General features: G+C 39.0%; 2 protein-coding genes across 2 annotated transcripts; both read left to right on the top strand.

Annotated features, from left to right (window-relative positions):
• The first annotated feature begins 1,607 nt into the window (after positions 1-1,607).
• LOC128019779 (tumor necrosis factor-inducible gene 6 protein-like) lies at positions 1,608-6,079 on the top strand. The gene is made up of 6 exons (XM_052605985.1): positions 1,608-1,726; positions 2,858-2,995; positions 3,775-3,936; positions 5,216-5,444; positions 5,572-5,612; positions 5,772-6,079. The coding sequence occupies exons 1-6, from the start codon at positions 1,618-1,620 to the stop codon at positions 5,891-5,893; spliced, it is 801 nt and encodes a 266-aa protein (XP_052461945.1). The 5' UTR covers positions 1,608-1,617; the 3' UTR covers positions 5,894-6,079.
• Positions 6,080-6,845: 766 nt separating this feature from the next.
• Positions 6,846-21,080, top strand: LOC128019728 (telomere-associated protein RIF1). Its single transcript, XM_052605895.1, has 36 exons — positions 6,846-7,034; positions 8,012-8,133; positions 8,445-8,523; positions 8,705-8,801; positions 9,556-9,686; positions 9,774-9,865; positions 9,936-10,125; positions 10,211-10,303; positions 10,417-10,555; positions 10,857-11,008; positions 11,133-11,247; positions 11,423-11,599; positions 11,847-11,957; positions 12,104-12,166; positions 12,256-12,356; positions 12,795-12,881; positions 13,003-13,076; positions 13,233-13,413; positions 13,523-13,630; positions 13,722-13,871; positions 13,988-14,087; positions 14,167-14,443; positions 14,525-14,567; positions 14,668-14,867; positions 14,993-15,086; positions 15,196-15,327; positions 15,427-15,569; positions 15,747-15,836; positions 15,919-15,979; positions 16,094-19,033; positions 19,134-19,256; positions 19,362-19,448; positions 19,692-19,807; positions 20,118-20,271; positions 20,352-20,472; positions 20,561-21,080. The coding sequence occupies exons 2-36, from the start codon at positions 8,021-8,023 to the stop codon at positions 20,794-20,796; spliced, it is 7,170 nt and encodes a 2,389-aa protein (XP_052461855.1). The 5' UTR covers positions 6,846-7,034; positions 8,012-8,020; the 3' UTR covers positions 20,797-21,080.
• Positions 21,081-21,769: the final 689 nt, after the last annotated feature.

The following is a 21,769-nucleotide window of genomic DNA, read 5'->3' on the forward strand; positions in this document are numbered from 1 at the left end:
ATGTCTTCACGTGACCTGCAGACTGAGACCAGTTCTTGAAATAAGTTTGTTTGCAGTAGTGTGACATAACTGGTTTGTTCCCAAACAAGCAGATGGTAGTAGTTAAGTCATATCCACCTGTATTTTTTTCGCAGTTACGCACACTACAACAAAAACAAATTTCTGCTTCCTATCCACTTTTAGGAAAGAAACAGTTACAACCCTACACTCTATGTCTAGTTACAATCTTACTACATGCACGTAATAAAGCTATGCCCTTTAAACTGTAAATCTGGAATTAATTTAGTAATCGTGATCTAATAATTTCTTCTCTAACTTTTATAACAAAGTATGGCGTACAAACCACAATGAATATAATGAATTATAAGGCTGACAAATGTCCAAAGTTCTTGGAAGAACTTTTTTTTTTACTTTGGCAGTTTTCATGATGTATTCCAGGGTGTGTACGCACATCTTAGACTCACAGACTAGAAACTGACTGTATGAAACCACAAAGTGAGCTGGACATTGTTACAGGTTACTGTATGGTATTAAATCATAAGTGATTAAATTCACGACTTTAACCGAGGGGGTGACTCAGCACCTCTTACATTTAATTCAGAGCACAAAAGATTGGGCACATTTTTTTTTTTTTTTTTTTTTTTTGTGAAGTCTGCTAGCAAATATTCTTAACTGTCTCTGTTGTTTCTGCTAAGGTTGATTGGTTTTTATGTTTGGGGCCCCAAAGACCTTCATTATGGATTTTTAATTTAAAATCTTATTTTAAAATATGTTTAATAGGCTCTTTGTCATTTTTTAATAGTCACATTGTATTTTTTTTTTTTTTATAGAAGAATATACAAATTCATATATCACTGAACAGTTTGTAGCTTATATAACCTAATATTTTCCATCCAATCAAATAAAGAAAAGGCATGTCATCTTTTCATCAGACGAGATCGTACATTCCAGAGGAAGGTTCACAGCTAAGTATTTCTTGATTGAAAATATCAGTTTTCTTGTTTTAACTAAAATAAAGAGATTTGAAAATCTCTTTAAAACTAGGAAGAGTTTAAGTAATTTCATCACCACACACTCTTGAGTTATCACACATATGTGTGTGTTTAATTAAGTATTCAGTAGGAAAAAATAACTTGGATTGCAAATCATTTAGCTACTTACCCTTCATTCGTTTCAAACCTGTATGACTTTGTTTGAGTGTTTGAATGTTGCTAAACTGTTTGGTTAGCAACATTCTTCGGAAATATCATTAGCTATATTCCACAGAAGAAAGAAACTCATAGACTTTAGGATTAGAACGAAATGAGGGTGAGTATATATCACTTTTCATTTTTGGGTGAACTATCGCTTTAAGCAAATCTAAATCTGCACATTTAAACTCAAATCAATATTTCACGTCCATTCAGTTATTTATTTAAGTAGTAACCGCAGTGTATTGCACTGGGGGTCTTTCCCGATCCAGCCCTTTCCACCATCGTCACCGTTTACTGAAATCAGACGTCAGACCCCACGTAGAGGAGTCTAGTAGGCAGGAAAGCATTTAAACTTGGCTTGCGCATGATGTGCCCAGTTCATTGCGTGACAGCTGGGCTAACATCTGTATAGATCCACTGCGGAATGAGAGAAATGCGCGTGTTAATCGTCATATTCGCCGTTATATTTGTCTTGAATGAGGCTGAAGCTTGGGGTTACAAGAATGGAATACTGCACAACTCTATCTGGCTGGGTAATTTTATTTCTGATGTGTTGATTCAAACGATGTTACATAGAATCAATGATACATGACTTATGGATTTTTAAAATTACTTTTATTTTTTATTGTTGTTTCTTTAGGATTTCCCTCTCATATACTGCATTATGGTTTAATGGGTTTTACTCTCCAACAGGATTTAAATGTTATAATATTATATTGCATGTCATGAGAGCTGTATATTTATGGCTCTGTGAAGCTGATGTGTGGCCAGTCCAAAGGAACCTTGTAAACACAGGGAAATGACTTCATTCTGTTACGGTATACTGCAGCTTACCCCACTGCACCCCAAAACCCTTTCAAATGATTCAGTGATTAATTAACATGCAGGTTATAGGGTAAAATAATATGGTTTGAACGCCACAAAGAAAGTCAAAACAGTGTGTCGAAATATATTTAGTTTTCAGCAGAGTTTTCAAACTCATTTCAGTAAAGATTTGTTTTGTTTTGTTTTGTTTTTTTGTTGAAAATTTAACCTTTGATTTAGGTCTTCATAAAGCAAAACTTTTTGAACCCCACTAAAATTCACTGTAAGCTATTTCCAATACTCTAAGCAATTTTTTATTTTATTTGCTTATCATGACATAGTGGCTTGACCACCACTACACATCTGAAAACACTTAAATAAGCTACATACATGTGTCAAATGATTCTACAATTTAGTGTTTTTCTCCGAGACATGTTTGGAGCTCACAAATGGTTGCAATCTTCTGATGTTTGAAGGCAGCTCAGTAAAAGCATTGGCTTGTAACTTATTTGAGACAGGATCCAACTTCTTTAAGGTTATGCATGCGTGCTTGAGAACAACTGCAAAGCAGCATGATGTTCTGTGAGCAGCACACAGAGCTCAAAACAGGCAAAATCTGCTTTAGTGATCTTACCATCAGCAACTGGATGTACAGTTTATTGGTCCCTTATGTACTCAGGATGTCCTGTACAATAAAACATCTATGTTGGGTAAAACATTTTCTAAAATAAATTTCCTTTTTAGGTCTGATGTAATTTGAGTAGACAAGTAGAATTGAGAGACTGAACAGACCCAGATAACTCCACATGAGTCCTCGAAGCTGATAGTGTGGCCAAATGAGACACGTTTTCTCCTTACAGAGCAAGCAGCCGGAGTTTACCACCGTGAATCTCGCAAAGGAAGATATCAGCTGACGTATAGGGAAGCCAAGGCTGTGTGCAAATTTGAGGGGGGCACTCTTGCGACATATAATCAACTGGAAGCAGCTCGCCAGATTGGTTTGTATCACACTTACATATCTCATGAAGATCAGATGCCAAAAGAAACAGTAATGGAGGGTCTGTCCTACAGCGAAAGTGTTGAAATCTGAACAAGTCATAACTTGGATCATACTGAATAGCCTTTACAGTAAACTACATCTGAATCCAGCAGCAAGCAGAATGATGACCAGCATTCTCACAGATATACAGTATAATAAATATTTGCACACATCATATAAATAAAGTTAGAAACCATCCCCAGTGCCAACCAGTGTTCTGTTTGAACTGTAAAAGTCATTGTCATGTGTTGCCTGAGCAGTAACACCTGTTTTCTTGTAAAACAATTTTTTTAAGAGTAAATTTGTTCCAGACATGAGGACTGAAGTGTAATGCCAACATTATGTGGTTAGTTCAGGCTTGTGGCACTCTATGTAGGAGGTCTGCTTGGCTTTCTTTTAATCGTCTCTGTTTGCAGCCTTCAAATGGTGCCCATGGCTCCCTCAGTGCACAAAAGCCCTTTATTCATGATCCCCTTAAAAAAGATGGAACCTGTTTGTGAAATACAACATTAACTAATATTTTTTATAATTGTACTGTAATATTTCTAAATATTATTGATCATTAGGTTAAAACAGTATTTTATAAATTGTTCTATTTTATTAGTTATCATTTTAAATGATATATTTTTATTAATTGCATTTTAGATCAGTTAACATTTATGCCAAATGTGTTTGACAGAGAGATGCTTCACAATACCTGATATTCCACAATATTACAGCATTGTCTTTCTCCCGAAGGGTTCCACGTGTGTGCAGCTGGATGGTTTGACAAAGGACGTGTGGGCTATCCGATTGTTAAAGCTGGCACCAACTGTGGTTTCGGAAAGGTTGGAATCGTTGATTACGGATACCGGCTCAACAAAAGTGAGAAGTGGGACGTCTACTGCTACAACCCTGAGGGTGAGTTTGAGAAACGGCAGTTAGGCAATCCTGGGTGGATTTTAGTCATCCGTCGAGAGATTTGGAAAATTTGGACAAAATAGTTAAACAAATCATATAGTTTTGTAACTTTTTTTCTTTGAAAGCTCCCCAGAGTGAGCTGACTCATCAAAGGAATTAGTGTTGTAGAAAAGTATAAATCTCCATAGGTTAAAGACAATGACTTTATATCATAATTCAGGCTCTATAAGGGTGGGATAACTTGTGGCCTGGACAAAGACAACCATGACTAAATGTTGGAGAAAAAAGTGATGGCTGTTTTATTACACACAATGACAGATGCACAGAAACAGGGGACAGTGAACCTCAGCACAGGTCATTATTTGTTACATGAAGGACAAATGATGTGGAGTAGTGAGAACAAACACATAATACATTTCTTGTAAAATGCCTGCTTGTTTTCTCTGGCTGATTTCTCTTGTTTTAATATGGAAGAGTCTAATGAAAATTACTTCACACCGTTAATAATCCAAATGAAGCCCCGTAAAAGTTGTACAAGGTGTGGTAATGCATTACCAGAGACCCAGCTGAGTTTTTGACTGACACTTTCCCCCAGAGCTCGTGAAAGAAATTCTCCCAATGGAGTACTTGACTTAACAGTGAACTCAAAGAGAAGTCAAAATAGTGGTGATAGGCTTTCAGGTTGAGATGTCCTGTGAGAGATGCTGGTATGGGCATTTTTGAACACATTTTTGTGTCTTTTTTAATGTGGTATACAAAGTAAGCTCACTATCACATACTGTATAAGCAGTCATTACGACCTGACTATCATCTCATCTGATGAAACTGTTAATAGATCAACACACAAAAGAAAAATTTCTTTTTAATATTAGATTGACAAAGCCTTGCCTCCAAGAAGTAGATTGATGTTCAGTACAATACAATGCCAAGAGGATGGGGTGTATTTTAATATTATTAATAATAAGAATATTTTATAGTCTAAATGTACTTTTCTATATTGTGTCCAGTCACTACCTCATTCAGGGCAGGGCACCGGTTGTGTGTGTCACTGAGCACCCACTCAAACCACAGACAGAGTTTGGATTTGTCATTGTCTGCATAGGCATAGTGCTTATATTCCTTTGACTCTATTTTATACTTCTGCTACACGTGGAAAGATGAACAGATCACATGATTCAAACTAATCAAACTGTAGGGTGTAGTAGGTCTGACCACTTTATCACATAATCACAATTGTTTGCATGTATTAATTTGTACAGATTTTCTACTGTCTTTACAGCAAAGGAGTGTGGAGGAGTGCACACAGATCAGGAGAAGGTTTTAGATTCTCCTGGTTATCCAGAGGACTACCAGGACGAGCAGATTTGCTACTGGCACATTCGTGTGCGCTATGGCCAACGAATCCGCCTGCACTTCCTAGACTTTGATCTTGAGGAGGACACAGCTTGCATCAGTGATTACCTGGAGATCTATGACAGCTATGATGATGTTTCTGGCTTTGTTGGAAGGTAAATAACAGACATTTTACCATTGACCTTTATGTTCCATTTTTTTATTGCTACTGAGAGTTTACAGTTCTGGCATTATCTAAATTAGCTTCAAAAATAATAAAATAATTGTGTCTGTTCTGGAAAGATACTGTGGGGATGAACTTCCAGAGGACTTCATAAGTACAGGTATGTTGTTGCAGTGATTTTAATTTCAAAAGTGTGTTTTTCTTGGAAAAGACATTCGTTTTAATGTATTTCTTACAAATAATTTTAGAATATCTCCCTCTCCTCCTCTCTCTCTCTTTTTCTCTCTCTTTCTATGCCCCTACGTTATATGTTGCACAGGAAACGTCATGACTCTGAAGTTCCTCTCTGATTCTTCGGTGACGGGTGGAGGTTTTCAGCTGCAGTACATTGCTGTCAACTCCTCTCAGCTCTTTGATAAACACACTGATGCCTTCACTTGACCTATGTTTAATGCCCCAAACCCACTTCTTTAATACACACAAACCCACAACTGTAATTGTTGATATTTGTATTTCTTTAATCAAGGGTGCAATATTAAAGCTACAGATAATAACAAATGTAAGTCTATAGGCATGTGAACTTAAAAAAATAAATAAACTCTCATAAAACAAAGTTTTCACACTCTCACTTATGTATTCTACTAGTATTCTACTCTCTCTCCACCTTCCATACCATGACTGAGGTGCCCTTGAGCAAGGCACTGAACCCCCAACTGCTCCCCCGGCGCCACAGCATAAATGGCTGCCCACTGCTCCGGGTGTGTGTTCACGGTGTGTGTGTGTTCACTGCTGTGTGGGTGTGTACTTTGGATGGGTTAAAAGCAGAGCACGAATTCTGAGTATGGGTCACCATACTTGGCCGTATGTCACTTTCACTTCACTTACTCTGTTTCTCTGAAAGATAACATAACATGACATTTACACTAACAGAAAAAATAAATAAAATCAGATTTTGTTAATGCAATGCCATTAAATGTACATTCTTTCCAGACTGCAAAGAATGTACATTCTTTTAGCAAAGCTAAACAGTAAAAAAAAAAAAAAAAGGTTTTATTTTTTATTTTTATTCTTAGAATATATTCGTTAATATCAGTTAATACAAATGCAATTGTTTATTGTTCGTACGTTAGTTCATTAACAAATGTTTGATTTTAAAAGTTTTATTACATTTTGAAGTTAATATGAACTAGTAATAATAAACTCTGCAGAAATGTTCATTCTAAGCTCATGTTAACTATTGCATTTAACAAATGAGACCTTACTGTAAAATGGCGCTAGACAAAACACATGACCAAAGTGTCCTAATAATTTGCTTACATTTTTTATTAAAGATTTGGGAAAGCATCTTAATTCATTCAATACGTCATTTATGAGAGGGAGGAGATGACGTCGGGTTGAAGGTGACGTTTTCAACGCGTCATGTTTGGCGCCAGCATTTTCGCGGGGAGCGAGGACTGGACAGACGCTGCGTAGCCTTGATCATTTACAAACATTGTGCTATAAACTTCCCTGATTTCTCTGATAAAGCTCGTGTGTCGATGAGATCGCTTTCAGTGGTCGATAGCGAGTCCTCAGGCGCGAGGTGAGACATCTTGAGTTGTGTGTGTCGATGAGAGTACTCAGGGGGTTGGGTGGGTAACATGAAGAGGGTAACTTAACTATCGTTAGCTCGCTAACTCTGCAGTCTTTGTAGGGGAAGTTCTTGTTGGATTAGATTGAGTACAGCAAACGCATACGCGACGGTTTAAATGTTTCAATAAACGGCATATTTTGATCCGTGTTTGTTGCACGCGAGGTGCCCACAAGTTTTACGCTCAACGCACATGATTACACAATAGCTTAAAGATACAAACAACTACATTGTCTAATGTTTGCATTTCGGACAGCTCAATCAATTTGGGCACACCCACCAGTAAAACAAAATAGTATTTAAAAGCAAATATATTGTGATATTTGGCAGAGTTTTGGTAATAATAGGTGGTTTGTTCCTATTAGCCTCACGAGCACCTTGCTAAGTTAGCTAAACAACACATTTAAGATGCGTGTGAGGTTTTATTTTCCACATATGTGTCAGTAAGGAGACATAGACGACTGAATTTACATCTCATGGTCTTTATTTGAAGACCTTATTGCCGTTTGTTCATCAGAGATCTCGTGTGCATCGAGAGCACACGATGTTCTGCTTGCAGTGCATGCATTGGCTCCAGCTCACTACCAAAATAACATTTAAATAGTTAGAATATTCACTTTTCACACGTTCACATTTATGCATAGTATTTCATATGCACAATTGCAGACTATTAAACATCTGATGCTCAACTCTGTGTTTAAGGGGGTGAAAGGTGAAAGACTCATTCTTGGTTCCCACAGGTCCAAGGGGCAGAAGAGTTTCAATTTTTTTTATTTTATTTAAAGCAACAAAGCAATTGAAGCCATTTAATGACCTGCTACAATTAAATAACTGAACCAGAAAAAAAATCAAATTTTATTGCGTTATATTCGTTCTTCCTTGTAGTCAATGCTGTATGCATGACTTTAATGTGCTTTCCTGCCTTTCAGGTTGTGAGGATGATGGCAGCAGTGCCTCTATCTAGTGCCAGCCTCCTTTCTCTTCTGGAGTGTCTGGAAGATGAAGCAGCCGGGCTGTCAGAGAAGACGGATGCCTACATCACCATCGCAAAGTAAGTGTTAACCTACAGTTCTTATGTCTGTCAGTATAGAAGAGTTTTAGTCATGTATGGATGTCTCCATGATAAAATCTTATTTAGTGTTGTAGTGATACTGTTTTGACATGTTGGTTCGTATTGCAAGTATGGATCACTGCGTATGTATAGAGCATATTGATTATGGTAAACAAACTCAAATGTACATGCTCTGCATTACAATGAACCTTATTGGTTCTTGCATGTCTAGTGGGCATGCAGTTGAGCTGTAACTTATAAAGGTATTTCTAGATTGTTGGACTTTCTTTTTTTTTTTTTCTTTCTCTTAGCCGCCTGAATGGAGACGAGGGGCGTCAGTTTCTGTCTGTAGTTGTAAAGCATTTTGCACGTCTAAGTAAAGTCCTTTTGGTAAGTTGTTCTCCTCTATGGGTCACCAGACTCATATACTGGAACTTTTTTAATTTAACTGAACATTTGACACTTATTTTTGTTTTGTTTGTAAGTAAAAATAGGCAAAAGTTATTCATTCAGAAAGCTATGTCTTTGCTGTGTCATCAGCCCTGCAGATGAATTATGTTTTTCCTTTCAGGTTCATATCTCCAGTGAGAACGAGGAGCTGTGTCAGGCTGCATTGCAGGCTTTGGGATTCTGTGTCTTCCACTCGCACATTGTTTCAGTCATACCAGGTATAGAAGTTGTTGAATTCTTTAGTATAATATACTTTTTTTTTATTACTTTCCATTAGGGCTGGGCATTAGAGATTATACTATATTGTGTATTCTTTGGTAGGCAAATATATTTGCATAACAGTATTGCTTAAAAGTTATATACACCTTTGAGTGATAAGCACACCTGCATGAATGAGAAAATAAAGACTGGGACACATTCGCGCTGACACACACACTCAGAAAAGCGCCTCTTTCAGACTGCATGCATTTGCGAATTTGGCACTTAATAAAGGTAAGCGCAATAAGCAGTGAAAAAGAACTGTCCACTTCTCGTGCTGACTGACACACAGCTAAACGCCTCTCTCAAACAGCATGTGATCACTAAAACCGTTCTTTCATTCTTGAGTGGTTAAATATGCACACAATTATGTTAAAATGCCGTTGTGTGGAGTATTCCAATAAACACAATTGGTTATGTGTTAAGCAAACAGGGACAGCAGTCTAATGTATCTGCTGCTGTCTGTCATTATTAATGTCAATCACTCACTGGACTTGACTGAATCACTTTTGGATCTTTAATAAGAATCCGTTCATGTTTGGTTGATCCAGTGAAGACTATGCAGTGTTTTATTTATACACTTTATTTGATTTCTGTAATATTTCTTACATGCTATATAAACCTACTGTAGCTGAATAAATTACGTTTATTTTATATTTGTTCTAAAGTGTTTGTTAATTTGCTTAGCCTCCATCATCTGTTTCTTTGCTGCAGCAAATATTTCCGAAGATATACTGTCTACGCTCTGTAATGTGGTGGTAAAATCAAAAGAGAAGTTTACGTGCACTCGAGCATTATGGGTGATTTCAAAACAGAATTTCCCGCCAGAAGTGGCATCCAAAAAGGTTTGTTTACCTGGTTATGTCAGTCCCTAGAGCTTTAATTTTTTTAATTTTTTTTGTGACTAAAAAATGTTGCTTAATAAATTTCAGGTCCCAGAGATTCTGAAGAGTCTAGAGGCCATGCAGACCAGAGAGGTTCAGTCCATCCTCATTGAACATGAATCACTTAATGTCATCATAAGGTTTGTTGCAATTTCCCGTACTTCTCACTATCATGGTAGTGCCGTTAATTTTTTTTTTGATGAACATCAGGTTGCTGGAGCAGGCCCCGTCTCAGATGGCTGCAGGAGCCGTGTGCTGGGCCAAGCTGGTTATTCCTCTGGTGATCCACTCGGCCAATAAAGTGCGCTTGCGTGCGGCAGCAGCCCTGGAGCTGGGCATGCCTCTTCTTCTGGAGAAACAGCAGGAGGTGGCAGCCATTGTAGAGCCAATGATGTCTTCTGTAAGTGTATACAACAGTTTTTTTTTGTTTTTTTGGTGCATATATAAATAACCATAGTGCTTCTCTAATGCTCTGCTGTATCTAGATGCTCATCCCTGAAATGCAGAAGCTGTTTGCATCTAAAAACGAGACCAATATGCTGAAGCTGTGGCCTCTGTTTGTGAAACTTCTGGGGAAGGTAAAATACTTGGTCAACATGCGCTGCTCTTCAAGTCTCACAATTTCAGTTCTGAATCTTGAGATTGTCATTGTGGATAAGCATGCGTTTCTATTGTATGCATCTCTTTTCAGTTGCTCCACAAAGGTGGTGCTTTCATTAATTCCTTGCTGTATTTAGAGGAGCTTGGTTTTCGCAACTCCTCTCCTAATATTAAGAAGATTGCCTTCATCGCTTGGAAGAGCCTCATTGACAACTTCGCCCTTAATTCAGGCAAGTTTATTTATTTACTTTGTGTATAGTCACTGAAGACTTACACATTAGAGAATTACATAACTTTGCTTTGTGGAAAGTCAGGAAAGTATTTTAATTTTTTTCTCTAGTTATGCTGTAAATTTGCATTTTGGAGTTCAGTAACCTCAATTGAGATGGAAATTCATTGGTCAAAAGATGTGGGAACCTTTTGGACCTAGATAGCAACAGTTCATAGCTCTTCTATTGTTATTTAATTTTTTGTAAAACATCTTGCTTTTTCTCAGCTGTTGTTTAAGTTGTAATATTTTCTCTTGTGCAGAAATCCTGTGCAGCAGCAAGCGTCTGAAGCTCCTCATGCAGCCGCTCAGTTCCATCCAAGTCAGGACTGAAGCTCTGCTGCTCACCAAGCTGGAGGTGTGGTGGTACCTTGTAGTCAAGCTCGGACCCAACCTGTCCACTAACTTTGAGCAGGTAAAATTCACTGTGCTTACATTGATGAATTATGCTTTTTGTTCCAATTATAACCGTTGTATGTCCATGGTCATATATTAGTTACTGAGAGAATTGTATATTCCCATCACTCTCTCTCTTAAAGGTTGGTGTACCGCTACTGCACAGCACACTTCCCTCTGATTCTCCACTGCCGTCTCCGACTACACCTGCTAGAACCTCTAACCCAAGCAGTGGCACCCCTAACACCCCCAAATCAGGTAAAGTGACAAATACAGCTCATTTCTTCTCATTGTGCCTTCTTATGAAGGAGATTATATCTCAAGTTGGTATGAAGTGGCAGTTCACTCCATATATTTTCTAAATGCGTGTTTATAAATCTTACCTTCCGTTGTTGTTTTTTAATACTTAATGCTTCATCTTTGTGTTCTCCAGGCATTCCTTCCTGCAGCACACCAAGCGCTACTCCTCGCATGAATCTGAACAGCAGTGTGCTGGGGGCTCAGACCTACCGCTCCATTCAGCTCCTGGGACTAGAGATGCTCCTGCACTGGCTTGTGGGTCCAGAGGTTACAGTCACAGCAGCTAGAGAAAATCTTCAGCTTAGCCTGGGTAATTTTACGCATAGTATTGTCTGAGCTTTAAGAGTTGTTTTCTATCAGTTATGCCTTTGTGGTAAAGTGGACCCAACTTGACATTTTAGTTACTGTGAATGTCATTTGATTAGTAATCGTAATGTTCGTATGTTAATACAGGGTTTGCAAACCTGGGAAAATAAACCTAGAATATTTAGAAAAAGTTATGAAATTTGTTATTACTATATACTAGCCGTGTCAGTGTAGCATTTGTCTGTTTCCAGAGCCCCTGACGCACCCGCTCTTTACCAGCCCTTCCTCCTTCAGTAGACATGCCTCCACCCTCATATCAGCTGTCAAAGAAGGCTTCATTACTGTGGGAAAGCATGCTCCAGGTATTCAACATAACATGCACAATGTAGCCGTTTCTCTTGTTGCCGTGCTTTGAGATCAAAGGTTTATTATTGAGTTCATCAGGAAATGAAAGCAGTGCTGATGCTGTCCATGTCCTTCACCTGATATGAGTATTTATTTTCCACAGAAGCGCTTCTTAATCTCATTTGGAGCAACCTGATCTGCTCTGTCAGCACAACAATAGAAGCTTGTATGTTAACATTTACATTCTCTAAGAGTCAGATCATTTGCATAGATACTTTGTGTTGTGGATACTGGCTCATAGTAATTTGTTTACAGGTAATAAGAAGGAACGACAGGGGTCCGAGGTTCTCACGCTGCTTCTACAGGCTCTGCAGGCCATCCTGTCCTCAGATGTTCTGCCTGCTGAACGTGCCCTGGTAAGATCATGGTGAAAATGACCTGCTAAATGGCTTGAATGCTGAGTGTTACCCAACCCAGCTGCAGTCTGGCATGCTGAACACATACAACCTTTTAAAAGTTTAGATTCAGTGAGATAACCTCCCATTCCACAAAAACAGCATGTTAGAATGATTTCTGAAAGACTGTAAGACCGAAGACTGGATCACATCACAAGGATGTAATTGCATTTTAAAAATATTTAAATAAAACATTGCTATTTAAATTATAAGGCTTTCATTATTACTCTTTTTACTGCATTTTTAATCATAAATGATGCCTTGGTGAGCATGAGACTTCAAAAGCTTTGCCGTTAAAATGTAATTTTTTTATTTTCGTGGTGTATTCAAAGGTTGTGTAGGTTGTTGGTTAGACCCTTTTGTTTGAACACATTTTCATTGCTTTATTATTTGCTGCAGCTTTTGCTGGAAGCCACTGTTAATGGATTACCTCAGAAGGTGCTTGGTTCTGCTGCTTATCAAGTGGCAAACATGGATGTGTTAAATGTAAGTGTTTTTTTTTTTTTTTTTTTTTTACCCCTTATTGTGTTTATTTTCATAAAATGTTCAACCTTTGAATTCATGCGTGGCTATAGATCATGACTGTAAGATTCTCCACATTTTTCAGGGTACACCAGCACTTTTCCTAATACTGCTATTCTACAAGAGTAACCAGCTCTCCTCCTTTCTTGAAGATGACCGGTAAGCATCAATCCTTTAAGATAAGTCTTTCAATGTCTAATATAGAAAACACAACTTCTGTTTCAGAGGTTTTTTGCATACACCTTTTTAAAGTAATACCTTTCGTGTTTCTAGTTTGATTGCTTAACGGGTGCAACATTTTCTTGCATCTGGCAGGTTTTTTTCAAGCCTGGAGACCCTTGTGAGTTGTGGGTTTTGTGGACCTACATCTCCCCTGGCGTTTGGAGAGGCTGTTTTAGGAGCGATAAGTGGGAGTGTGGAGGCTGTTAAGATCAAGAAACAGCTCTGGAGGATGTGGAGTGTGGTGGTAAACCCTCTGACAGACACAATCACTCAGGTACTAAACTCAGATCCTCAATGCTGTCTGCTGATGCATGAATGTGCATTTCAGTGCTAGTCAAACCTCGTGTCTCACTTCTAAGTGAAAACTCATTATTCCAACACAGACCAATGAAGTGAATCAAGGAGATGCTCTGGAGCATAATTTCAGTGCCATTTACAGTGCCTTGATGTTCCCAGTTATTCATCTGCTGCCTGGTTTGCCCCTGCCCCAAGTAAGAGCGTTTTAGCTTTTGTGGAGATGCTTTCTGCCATATAATGCAAATACTTCATATGTCCTTATTTGACATTGATTTTTTTTAATAGACCACTCAGAAGACCATGATCGGTACCTGGTCCAGGCTATACAAGGCGTTTGCTCGATGCTCCGCTTTGGTAGCCACAGCGGAGGAGAACACAAGCTGCGAAGAGCTGTGTGCCAAGATCTGTGCCTCTCTAGACAGTGAGGCTCTTAAAGTATGGAAGATTTGTTCAGTTGTGCACCTAATTGGGATGTTGTGTATATTTTAATTTCTCTTCTGTGTGTGTATGTGTTTAAATGTAATTTGTGTTACTTTTTTTTTTTTTTTTAGAGTATGCCTATGCTAGATGCAATAGCCAGTATCTTGCTGGTCATCATTGAGAGTATGGACTTCTCTCCTTACACCCCACAGTTCCAGCAGAAGATGAAATGTAAGGCGCTTGCTGCAGATTCAAATGGGAAAGGTGTGTAATGGCACTGTGTCACCATGTTTTCAATTTTGATTCTTAGCTCCTCATACACCCTTGAGTTGGGTGCGCAAGAGAAGCAAAGCCCTGGGGAATCTCTCGACCTTCCACACTCTCCTGGTGCAGACTCTAGAGGCATTCCTTTCTGTGGACTTCTCAGAAGCATCTGTAGAGTCCACCGGAGTTTTAAATGGAATTGGCTTGACGCTGGTCTCTAACTTGTCAACCGTTTTCACTAATATCACACTGCCCACGTTCATACAAGAGGTGCTGTCCTCCCTCACCAAACCACTCTCGCGCCTTTTTGAACTGGTCTCCAGGTGTGTGATGGTTTCTTATCTTTCATACTTGGAATGGTTTTTTTTTTTTCATTGTCTAACACTGTTTTTCATTTATAAAAGTCATGATGAACCATCAAAGCTCAGTGCAACACTAGGACCCAAGGTAAGAATTTACCCAGCTTTGAAATTAAAACCACGGGTCTGATGTGTCTTTTATGTAGGGTTTGGCTGTCTCTCGTATTTATTTGCTGTTTTTTTCGTAGTTGGAGAAACTGGCCACGGACCTGCTTGGCTGCCTTCAAACACAATCAACTCTGCATGATGATGAGATGCTTGCCATGTTGTCGCCCTTGCTCTGCGTGCTTTTTCTGCACAAGAGCAAGCACATTCGCAATGTGGTCACACAGTTCTGGAATGCCACTTTTGGAAATGCACTCACCTTGACTTACCCTGATCCTCTTAAGTATGTTTTCATTCAATTGTTGGGTATTTTATGTAAAATGTAGCATAGGCACATTTTCAGATCTTTAAATCTTTTAAGAATGCTTGTCTTAAAATTTGTATTTAAATGTATATGTTTTTCCTCAGGTCTGTTTTAAGTCAGGTCAAGCAAAAGACTCCATTGATTTTACCTGGTTTTGAAGCTATTGATGCACCAGATGATTGCAGTGGACAGTATACGGTACAGTTCAGTGTTTCATCATGTGCAAATTATTGTCCCTGCAGTGATATGTTCTATTAAAACAGGCTGTAAATTTAGCTCAGTCAAACATGTTTGGTTTTCTTATAAGGGTGAGAGTTCTCAGCTGGACCCTCAGATCAGCGGGGTAAAAATGACCTCTGTGGGAAAGAGGGACTCCCTCCTGGCGAAGGCAGAAGAGCTTAAAGGAAGAGGCTCTTTAACCATTGCAAAGCCAGTGTCTGTGAGTATGAATGTGAAAATGCATCTAAACTTGAAAATATCAATGGCGTCACTTAATTAGCATAAAGGTTCCTCAACAAATCACCTATTGCCTTTCTAGGTAAAGCTGGATTTTGGATCACCCAAGCCATTGAGGCGGAAAGCTATTGAGGAGGAGGCTTCAGTGGATTTTGTTTTTATTCCACCTGAGACCAAGGATAGAGTGCTAACTGAGCACCAGAAAGAGGTCAAAAGGACTAAACGGTAATTTTGGTTTAAATTCTTTCATTTTCATGGCATGGCAGATGTCTAAAATCTTAATTGTGGTAGTAAAGATGTCACCATTAAGATTCTCTAAGCATTTTGAAAATAAGAATTTGTCAGGGCTTATGTTTTTTTTGTTTGTTGATGTTTTCTGCCTTGATTTTGTGTTTGTGTAAGGGTTGACATTCCTGCGCTCTATAATAATCTGGATGCATCCCTGGACACCACAGTCTTTTCACAGTATACTCAGAGTCAAGAGGAGTCCATGTATGTATTAGAGTTATGACTTTGTTTTTGTTTTACTCAAATGTATGCGTATATTACCCACTGTAAACAAGTTTCTTTTTAGGGACAAATTGACAAAAGATGAAAAGCATCAACCAGAGGAAGAGGCTGATATTCAGCTCAAGGTAAAACAGTTTTTTTTTTTTTTTTTACTCTGGCATTGATGTTTTGATTGTGGAGGATGTGTGCATGCTTTCTGTTAAAGGAATTAATTGGTTGTAATGTTTCCTCCCCCAAAGGAGGTTTCTGCAAGTGAGGAACCAATCACAGATGTTAGAGTAACGCAAGAAGGCACCAGATCAGCTGTAGAAACACCAGAGAAAGATACACAAAATAAAGATCAAACTTCAGAGAAGAATCGGTCACCATTGAGTGACATCTCGGTTGATGTGAGTGGGCATAAGAAAAGTGGAGTTGAGGTTACCAGCCCTAATGTTTCAAGTTCATCTGATATGATATCTGGTACACCACCTAAACCCAACAGCAGGCGTCAGTCATTTATAACCTTAGAGAAATATGAAGAAGGGAAACCACCAAGTCCAGCAAGTGTTGCATTTGCTGGTCCACGCACCCGCAAATCAAGTAGACTAAGTTCTTCAAAGGCATCGGAGTCTACTCCAAATGGTTCACAACTTCAGACTACAAAAGAGGACTCTAAGGAATCTTGTAAGAGGAGCAGCACTGACCCATCTGCTCAAAATGAGGAAGCAAAAAATGAGATGTTAACGGGTCATCACATTGAAGGTACAGATGAGGAAGAGGATGATGTGGTCCCAGATACCCAGACCCAATTATCTGGTGAAGCATCAGGTTTTAAGAACAGTCCTGTGTCTAAAGACAATGTAGAGGAACAAGATTCTCCTGAAAAAGATTCACAGAGTCTTGCTGATTCTCAGGCTAGTCAAGAACTAAGAAGGTCGGGTAGAAGGCGAAGTAAACCTTTACGCCCAGGAGAAGATTCAGGGGAGGTGAAAAGCAAATGTCAAGAACAGGTTGCAGACTCCATATTGACAAATACACAAACACCATTATTGTCTCCATGTAGCACTTTGACTGGAAGAAGTAAGGCTATTAAGGACAGTAAAGCCGAAGGAGACAAGCCGAACAAAATAATTAAAGGAGAGCTTAGTCAAAGTAATTCGCAGATTTCCTCTGGAGAATCTCCTCAGGCAGTTCCACATGAGGTAGTTATGCCTGGAAATGAAATGCTCAACCAGTCTGTGCCCTCTTCCGAGAGTTCTCCTATAACTCAATCCAATCGCCAAAGCAAAGAGAAACCACAAACTCTGAATGAGTCTGAGGGCGTTTCATTGGGTAGAACTACAAGGAAGACCAAAATGCACCTTGAGGAGTCAATAGACAAGGAGGCAGATAAAAACTCTCAAAATGTTCCTCAAAATGTTGCAACCGCTTTGCAAAAGAAACATTCACAGACACCTCTTTCCGATTCTGAGGCTGATGGCCAGCAAACTGTCCGAACACGAAGATCAAGGAGATCTGAATCTCAATTACTGGAGCTGTCTGGTTCGCAGACCAAAGATGACTTGAGTCAGACAGACTCTCAAACACTCACAGTGGTGAAAGGTAGAGCTATGAGGAGGAGAGCTGCAGAAGATGAGGCGGACTCTAATAAAGATGCCACATCAACTGTAAATGCTGAGGAGTTAAGTGCAAGCCAAGATTCCTCTGAAGGTCTTGGTAGATACAGAACTCGAAGATCTAAAGGATTGTTGGCTCCTACCGACAACACGGAGTCTGAAATCTCTGATAGCAGAGAAGATGGACCAAGGCCTAAAAAGAGACTCCGGAAACCATTATCCACAGAGGTTCTGCCAGTTGCCAAAGAACTGAAAGGTACTGAGATGGTGCCAGATATGGAGGGTGTTGATGTTTCAATAGAAATGTCACAGGATGAGGCAGATCATGAAACTAGTTTGAATATTTCTGTCAGTGAGACCAAAGAAGAGGTCCCCTCCCCTAATGGTGCACCACATGAACAGATTTCCTCTGAAAAAGGAGCAGAAGATGCCAAAATTGAAACTGATACAGATGAAAAGGAGGCCATTATTGCGAAGTCGGAGGGTGAAGAATTGAATTCATCTTCACAGACTGGATCGGAAGATTTAACCCAGAAAACTGACATTTTGCGTAAATGCCCACATACCAGGGGGCGCGGACGGGGACGTGGTCGTAGACGATCGAGAACATGCAACTGCTTTTCAAACAACCGTGATGTGTTCTCGCAGGACAGTGACTTCCAAGAATCGCAGGATCTGAAAAATGAGCAGGTTCCACTTGCCTCTGATGCCCTGAACTCTCAACCTGAGCAGTCAAGCACAACATCTGTATCGGAGAAAAGCAAGAGCTCAGAAGTTTCAGATGTCTCAGATTTTGATGTTCATACATTTTCAGGCTTGCCTGCACAGCTCCAATCTGAGGTTTTGCCTTCTGAAAGTCCCATTGCAAAGCTTGGTGTAATTGTTTCTCAGCTGCCTGAAGCACAGGAAGGAGCACCGCTTGAATTGTCTAAACTTACAGAAAAATCGAACAAGGAGCACGTAGAGGTCCCAGAGGCAGAAACAAATCAGTTAGAGAGTTCTGGGTGTGCAGGTAGTCAAAAGCTCGAAGCAGAAGATAGATTGGAAAATGGTTCAGTAAGTCAAGAACATCTCCAGAGTTCAACACCTCAAGACACATCTCCAAGTCAAGGTCGTCCAGTGGAAGATGCACCTATATGCCAAGAGCAACTAGAGTCTTCCCATGTCCAGCAGGAGGATGCAGTTAACCCAGTAGTGAAGGAATGTGAAGACCTTGCTGTTTCAGAGCCAAGTGGTGAAAAGGTGGTGTTGCCAGAAGAGTCAAATAACAAAGAATTGCTTGCCAAGGATGTTGCTTTTGTCGAGAAGGATGAAGACACTCCTGTAGACAACCTCAATATTCCTGTGGATTCACTAGAGTCGTTGTCTGTGCCACCTCGGAGTAGTACATCTGAAGCATGCTTAGATTCTCCACCCAAGCCTAAACCTTTGGACGCTCTCAGCGGAGAGCTAGAGCCTGGCCAGAGTCCGAGCAGAAACCGATCTTGTGTCTGGTCACCATCCGCTTCTCCATCCACCAGTATTCTGAAGAAGGGACAAAAGAGAACATATGAAGAGGATACACCCTCCCCCCTTAATAAGGTATTTGACAGTATACTTTGATATGTAGGAAAATGGACTTAAAAACAAACAAGTGCAGTTTAACCTTATTTGTAACAATGTTTTTTTTTTTTTTTTGTAGTCTCGTCGAGTGTCTTTTGCAACTCCAATTTATCATCAAGAACTGGCTGATGATATTGATCGACGTAGTCCAGTTATTCGCACAAGCTCGCCTAGGTCAAAAGTCTTGAGTGGGCAATCGAAGGTGTGTGCTATGCTAGTTTTGAAATGAGTACATCTGGGATCTAAAACTGTGATTCAGTTTCAACCTTTCATGGGCTATTGTTAAATGTCTTCAATTTCATTCCAGTATATCACTACACCCACAAAAGGCTATTCAAGTTTAAGTCCACGGAACCTCCGTAGCCCTGGATCCAAAAGCTCTAAAAAATGCCTGGTAATTATTCCCTTGCCTTGTAGTTCAATTGCTACGGTTTATATTACTCATGCAGTCTGACTATTAATATTATTACTGACTATTAACTATTAATTAATATTTTTTTATTATCTTAATTCTGAGAAATTAAGACTAAAGTTGTTAATGTTTAATACTGTTATTCAGTTGCATCAGACTTAAGTTTATTTGAACAGTAGCTCCAAGTGGAAATGGTGTTAAAAGGTTCCTCTTTCTATATCATAGATTTCTGAAATGAGTCAGGAGCCACGTCCTATTGCTAAAGATTGTGTTTATCCAGCACTTGTTGGCTGCTCTACCCCAATAGAGGCTGTTTTACCGCAGATATCCTCCAACATGTGGTAAGCCAGATCGCCCATTTCTCCTCCAGTACAGCTTGGGTTCAGTTCATTAAGTTCACTCCTCAGTTTTAATTTAAATCCTCAAAAAATGTTCTGACCTTGTGAATTCCAAATACGTTTAAGTATTGATTGTGTAGTGCAGCCGAGATCTGTCAATGGTAGTACACATACCATTTCTTCTTTATCCAAACCGTACAAGCCATTTCTTCTCATCAGTAGGTTTCATCACAGATCTGAAGGTTGTTTTCTGGGGTGATAATGTTAAGAATGTAATTAATTTGCGCGCATGTTTATTCCGTTGTGTATTTAGGCCTCGTGGCTTTGGTCAGCTTGTTAGAGCTAGAAACATTAAAACGGTTGGAGACCTGAGTGCCCTTACTCCGAGTGAAATCAAGTCTCTTCCTATTCGTTCACCCAAGCTGTCCAATGTGAGGAAAGCACTTAAAACCTATCATGAACAACAGGTATAGTACATCATCTTTACATTAGTTCTTCACCTTTAATTATGGGAGATCATTCTTACACTTCACATTTGGCCATACAGAGAAAAGGGCGTTCTGATGACCTGAAGAGCTTTGACGAAATGGAGAAAATAACATCTGAGCCTGAAGAGGTGGAGCTTCCTCAAAACCAAGATGAGGAACAAACATCAGGAGAGGCTCAAGGTAATTGTTTTTTTTTTTTTTTTTTTTTTTGTCAAATCCATCATTGCTGATACATTCAGCATAACTCATGACTCCCAATTTTTTGCAGATGACAAACCATCAGAGGTGAGTGTAGATTTAGAACTGATGGCTGAGGAGAACAAATCTTGTGATTTGCTATCAGATGTCGTAGCCCTTGGTGGATGCCTAACTTCAGAGGAACTTGGCCGCTGTTCACCCAACCAGCTGGGCCAGATGCACGAACATCTGAGCGGGATGATGAGAAGCATTGTGACCCATATGCAGTCCCGCTTGCTGAGTAATCTTGATGATAGCTTGCCATAAGGACATTGAGACATTTTCCTGATATCAGAATTCACTTTTAACTTGAAGATTAACAGTGGACTGCTCATTTCTCAAATTTTAGCTTAAATTTTAGAGTAGATGAATTTTTAATTATGCTCTTTCAGAGAATAGACTTAAATGGCCATTTCCTGTGCTACTCAAGTGACAATGTATTTTATGGAGTGCTTTTTAAGACTGTAAAATTGTGCTGAGATGCCAAGGAAACTTTTTTTTTTTTTTAAATAAAGTTATAGTATTAATAAAAAATGTCATTTATCCCTGTTTTTCCTTGTTCGGAGCTTTTTTTTTTTTTTTTTTGGATGGATCTTTGAACAAACGACCAAATTACAAATACAATGATGGCTTTTTTTATTGCTGCAAGTCTATTTTACTAACTATTATACTAACTTTACAATGATTTTAAGGTTTTAACATTTGTTTGCATTAGTTCAGTGGTTTTCAGTTCCATCCTAACATACCACCGATCTGCAAATTTTGTAAATTTCTCTAACCACTTCAAAAGTTTGTTCTGTTCAACTGTAAGTGCCCTGCAAAGTGGACATCACCAGATGTTCTGCTACGATTCCAGTTCGAAGGGAGTGAAAATGTTTAATTCAAAGCATTAGTGTGTGAAATGTGAATTTAAATCTTATTTATTCACAAAGGGTATATACACTTCTATAGTAAATTTTGTGTGTGTGTGAAGACTCTGAAGGCCGTGGCATAGCGAAAGTCTGTGAACGAATGTCCTGAAGTGAAGTAAACTTCAATAGATTGTTAATGTTAGCCAATGCATCAATTCTGTATTTTACTCCCTTTTGTTGATCATCTTTGAAACATATTAAGATACTTTTTATAGTCTCTTTTTGTCCAGTTAAAAAAAAAAAAAAAAATGGCATTGTAAAAATAATCCACATGAATTGAGTGGGTTAATAAGTCTTCTGAAGACATGAACGCTTTGTGATAAATATTT

This window comes from Carassius gibelio, chromosome A9 (genome assembly GCF_023724105.1).
Source record: "Carassius gibelio isolate Cgi1373 ecotype wild population from Czech Republic chromosome A9, carGib1.2-hapl.c, whole genome shotgun sequence".
Lineage (NCBI taxonomy): Eukaryota > Metazoa > Chordata > Actinopteri > Cypriniformes > Cyprinidae > Carassius > Carassius gibelio.

What these genes read in the sequence shown, in the direction of transcription:
- LOC128019779 (XM_052605985.1), top strand. Translation starts at nt 1,618, where the DNA reads ATGAGAGAAATGCGCGTGTTAATCGTCATATTCGCCGTTATATTTGTC. An exon ending in GCACAACTCTATCTGGCTGG is followed by an intron (nt 1,727 to 2,857) that starts GTAATTTTATTT and finishes TTCTCCTTACAG; the next exon opens with AGCAAGCAGCCGGAGTTTAC. An exon ending in GGAAGCAGCTCGCCAGATTG is followed by an intron (nt 2,996 to 3,774) that starts GTTTGTATCACA and finishes TTTCTCCCGAAG; the next exon opens with GGTTCCACGTGTGTGCAGCT.
- LOC128019728 (XM_052605895.1), top strand. Translation starts at nt 8,021, where the DNA reads ATGATGGCAGCAGTGCCTCTATCTAGTGCCAGCCTCCTTTCTCTTCTG. An exon ending in TAGAGCCAATGATGTCTTCT is followed by an intron (nt 10,126 to 10,210) that starts GTAAGTGTATAC and finishes TGCTGTATCTAG; the next exon opens with ATGCTCATCCCTGAAATGCA. An exon ending in TCTTGAGTGGGCAATCGAAG is followed by an intron (nt 19,257 to 19,361) that starts GTGTGTGCTATG and finishes ATTTCATTCCAG; the next exon opens with TATATCACTACACCCACAAA.